The sequence below is a fragment of the Stereum hirsutum genome (assembly GCF_000264905.1).
Source record: "Stereum hirsutum FP-91666 SS1 unplaced genomic scaffold STEHIscaffold_4, whole genome shotgun sequence".
NCBI lineage: Eukaryota > Fungi > Basidiomycota > Agaricomycetes > Russulales > Stereaceae > Stereum > Stereum hirsutum.
In genome coordinates this window covers 68-4,620 of record NW_006763134.1, presented here as the reverse complement: position 1 = coordinate 4,620, position 4,553 = coordinate 68, and the positions used below count along the sequence as shown (strand labels likewise).

The 4,553-nt window shown below is 52.3% G+C and overlaps 2 protein-coding genes across 2 annotated transcripts; both read left to right on the top strand.

Moving 5' to 3' along the window:
• Nucleotides 1-909: 909 nt before the first annotated feature.
• Nucleotides 910-2,043, top strand: STEHIDRAFT_154369 (uncharacterized protein; the record flags this gene model as incomplete). Its single annotated transcript, XM_007301577.1, has 3 exons — nucleotides 910-986; nucleotides 1,047-1,870; nucleotides 1,928-2,043. The coding sequence occupies 3 exons, from the start codon at nucleotides 910-912 to the stop codon at nucleotides 2,041-2,043; spliced, it is 1,017 nt and encodes a 338-aa protein (XP_007301639.1).
• A 471-nt stretch (nucleotides 2,044-2,514) lies between these two features.
• On the top strand, nucleotides 2,515-4,150 carry STEHIDRAFT_109019 (uncharacterized protein; the record flags this gene model as incomplete). The annotated part of the gene is made up of 4 exons (XM_007301576.1): nucleotides 2,515-2,906; nucleotides 2,964-3,029; nucleotides 3,080-3,945; nucleotides 3,993-4,150. The coding sequence occupies 4 exons, from the start codon at nucleotides 2,515-2,517 to the stop codon at nucleotides 4,148-4,150; spliced, it is 1,482 nt and encodes a 493-aa protein (XP_007301638.1).
• Nucleotides 4,151-4,553: the final 403 nt, after the last annotated feature.

Here is a 4,553-nt window from a genome sequence, read left to right as displayed (position 1 = left end):
ACTGCAGCCAGCGATCCCGGCACGGCGCCGCAGATGCTGTGCGCGCCTAATACGTCCGAGACGGAAAATGCCGGCAAACCAGCTCGGGAACGTCGTCCGGAGCTGCCTTGCGCGCGCTTTCCGTCCGAGACGGCTTTCGCCACAGCTACACAAGAACTGCATCTCCGTGAAATCGTTAGCATTGCGCGCGTCATCCGTCGGAGACGTTTTTTCGTTTGTGAATAACTTCAACGCATATCACACCATTACAGCACACACTGAAAGCAACCGATCTCGACGATCAGCAAAAAACAACACACACTGACCCACTAATGTACAATGCAACGAAGAAATAACGCAAGAAAGTCGACCCGGCGCAAGCCTGTGCACCCCAACGCACCGAAATAGACTTAGCGCCGCCCCAGCGCACCAAAGTACATTTAGCGCCGCCCCAGCGCGCCTCAACCCCTACCGCCCCGAAACTCCCATCTGCCGCCACTGAAACTCGCACTTCAGCCACAACAATTCCCCATCCCCCTCCTAGCTGCAAATGAGAATGATTCGCGGAATGAATAACAAAGACGTACCCAATAGCGACCGCGTTATATGCTTCATTGCCTTCGAGACTGTAGAGGTTCAGGAGGATGTTGTAAAAAAACAACGAACGACTCACTGCAAATGCCGAACGATATGCCAGGTCCCTACATAATGGAAATTGTAGTAGATCTCCACAGTGATGTGGTCGCGAGGGTCCAACGGACTTGCGTGCCACACATGCCTACCCGAAGCTATGAAGAAACGATCTCAAAAAACAGGAGAAACACTCACGTGACGTTTGCCATGATGAATCCGTACCGCCACCCTATCTCTCCAAGCAACCAGATGGATCGTATATATAAAGTCGTTGATTTATCATTTCCCAGGAAGCCGATGACGTGGACAAGGCTTCAGTCCTCGGTTTCGATACGTCCACAGAACTGGGAACGCGTAGAAGATCTTCGTATTGCGTATGTCACGATCATGCGTCCGTTGCGCATATCTCGCTCACTTGCCATTTTGTCCTGTAGATGGTTAGACAGATCTCTCGATGGGCGCGAATTCCCTACGGCTGCAAGCGCCGCGATGTTGTATCCAGAAATTGTCGCAAGCTGCACCCATTTGAAGAATCTCGATGTCAGCATTACCGTTCCTGGAGGAGGCATGGGAGCATCCGACATGCAACGATTGCCTTTTTCGTTGCTGTCTCGTACCCTCCCAATGGCGTGCGGGTTTCGGCTCGAACGCTTCTCTGCCGAAGGGTGGGCTCCATACCCATTGTCTGCGCCTTTCCTGCAACTCCATTCATCGACGCTCACCCACATCGAAATGACTCATTACGACGCATGGCCCCTCACGTCCGTCAATTCTGTGCATTTCGCCATACTGTCCACATGGGAAGGTCAGATGTGTGCCTTGTCGTGGATTGGATCAGCCCCTCGTTTGATCGACATCACATTGGGCGTAGGCACGGAGAGTGGATCTGACACGGCTGCGTTGGCGTATCATATTCATCGTCTCGATCTTCACCTCATCCATCTGCACCTCGACCTCGATATGCCCAAGGACCCGAACGTCGACATTGGACTTCTATCTCTCATCGCGAGCACTTGCCCTCTACTGGAGGTCCTTTCCCTTCAAACAATGTCACAAGTGATCCCGCCGTGGGTCAATTCATGGACGCATCAGACACATCGGGAGGGTAGCATGTCGGCGGTGTGTGATGTTCTTACTCAGATGCGAGGGCTACGTGATCTTGCCTATCACTACGGCTTTCCGCATGAGATGGACGCGGAGCTAAGCTGGGTACGGAGGATAGAGCGAGATCACACAGCCCTCGTGCGTTGTACATTCCGTGAGTCGGTGCCACCAGAGTCCTACGTCGCAGCATTGACTTATTGCATCGTAACAGAAAACAGCGCGTTCGAATACCTAGAGGGAAGATCGCCGAACATAAATGGATGGCTGAGGGATGTGGACGGGGAGTGGTGTTTTATCGCGAAGAGCTGGCCGTGGCGGGAGGATTGAGCTGTGGTGTGGTAAAATTCTGATAATATGGTGCTTGATCGGGATGTTTGTTTGCAAAGAGATGAGATTCCTGAGCCGGTATAAAGAACACATGAGGGTGTACATGTGCGCTCAGTCGCCTCTTGTCCCTAAGATTCCGGCATTGCAGACAGTAGAGCATTTGCATCACACAATCCGTCCTGGATGGGTTCGGGAAGTCGCCGGTGGATTAATGCAACCGATGTTTACTTACCCAATCGATCAGACGCCGCAGCGTGGAATCTCGATTCTCGTGAATGGATCGGATTGTAACTCGTAACCGATTTGCGTCCTCCCTTCTGTTCCTATGGATACCTATTGTCACAGCCTTGCTGAATGGCCACGGCGGGGAGTGTGTGGTATAAGTATCATCGGCTCAGGACAGGGTGAATCTGTATGCCCATGTTAGATGTCCCACTGTCGCCGTGGGCCTCTCCCTTCCCCTCGCCCATGATGCCGCCCAGCGAGCTTGAAGAGGAGCTGTATCCCCCTCCCGCTTTCTCCCTCACCAGCGTGGATCACAATCGCCTCCCTGTAGAGGTTGTCAAAAACATCGTGCTCATCATGAAACGTTGCTGGCCGAACGCACTCATTGCACTGGTTCGTGGCACATACCAGCGCAGGCGCAGTGATAAAAATGCCCCTTGGAGCTTCGACGCCGCCGTCTGGGGACTATGCGCGCGAGAAGTCCAATTCAGCTCCATCGTTATCTCTGACATTGCGCGGAGGAATTCCAAGGAGGTGTTGGATAGCGCTAGTCCTGCCCAGAGCAGTATGTTTGCCGCATTCCAGTCTGCAATGATGTATCCGGAATCCTGGGGCCATGTTCAGAGCTTAGATATATTGTGAGTGTTGAGATTCGGTCGTGACTCTAGATTAACCTGAACGGTTACTTGCCACAGGATGAGTTTCAACCCGGATGTCACTGTTGCTCCCGGTGCGCTCGATGCTAATGGGACACCGATCGAGTCAGTCTGCATCCTTCAACTTTCTGACATATGTGCTGATTACACTGCAGTGTGTCGAACACCATGAACTTCATCGACAGCCCTCTCGATGCGGAGAGCTATCTCCCCATTCGCACTCACCAATTGCGGGCGATCCTCAAGGCATGCCCCAAATTGTGCACACTGTCTTTGAACAGTAGCGGACACTGTCTGCTCCACACAGGGAACGTGCAGTTCTTTCCCACCGAGGCCACCTTCAGTGCCCTGAAAGCAATCACACTCGTCCTTCCGGCAAGGCTGGATCACTACGCTGTCCCTTTCCTACGACTCCATTCCAAGACGATAGAGTACCTAGCCCTTGACTACCACGCCGACCAGACACACTTTGATCACTCGGCCAATCTGGAAATGCCGGCACTGCGTCAGTTCCGCTGCAACCCACCCACACTGCATCTTTTACAAAACACCCCGGTGTTGGCGATGATAGCGTCGGAGGCTGTCTGTGTTCAAGAGATCAAGCTGCACGAGTGCATTCACAGTATCACATCAGACCTCGGCCGCCTCGACCTCTCCAACCTGTCCAAATTACATTTCATGTTTCGGCAAACAGGACCCCGCGATGTCGACCTCAATCTCATTTCATCTATCACTGCCCACTGTCCCCGCCTTCGCATGCTTGATCTCTCAAGTGTCTTCAATGTGTCCCCAGGATGGCCAAATACCTGGACCAAACCGTCTCATCGCGAATCAGATATTGCCGAAGTGTGCCGGATCGTGGCCAAAACCCTACCTGAGTTGGGAGCATTTGGGTACCATCACAGCCATGATCAAAACCTGCGTAAGGCAGCAATGATTACTCCTGACTTTGTAGACATTGAGCGTGCGTGGGTCATGAACATCAATGCGGGCTGTCCGAGATTGCGCGCGCTCACCTTCGGTAAGTGGCCTTACCTATTACGGAACTAAAACTGAAACTCTTAACAGATAACACTGCATGGCCGAGCCACTGTGATCGTTCCGCGCTCGTCGTAGTCTGGAGGAAATTGAATGGTGCGGCATGGAAATGTGGGCTGGAACATCCCAAGGGAATCACAGGTGTCGTTGATTGGGCAAGGGGACATAAAATTCAAAAAAGCAATTGATCTGCCAATGAGATGGCTTTGCATGTGCTGGGTGGCTGAATTTGGCGAGCATTCTGATGTTGTAATAATCATCTGATGTGATGAGAGCCCCGGATCGACGAACAAAATGTGAATCAGAGTGATTATGTGAAACGACGGTCCTCTTGAGGGGATAGGTTAGGTTAGGTTAGGTTAGGTTAGGTTAGGTTAGGTTAGGTTAGGTTAGGTTAGGTTAGGTAGTAGACTCCTTGCAAGGGAGGGGATATGCAGAGTGGTGAGGGTGGTGTTGGCCAAGGAAACAAGCGCACTGGGGGACAGTGCAGGGTGTTTCGTTGGGGAACTCATCAGTCCTGGCCAGCGATATATATACAGAAGGGAACCCGCGCACGGACCATGCTGATTCATGCGCGGGTAGCACGTCATC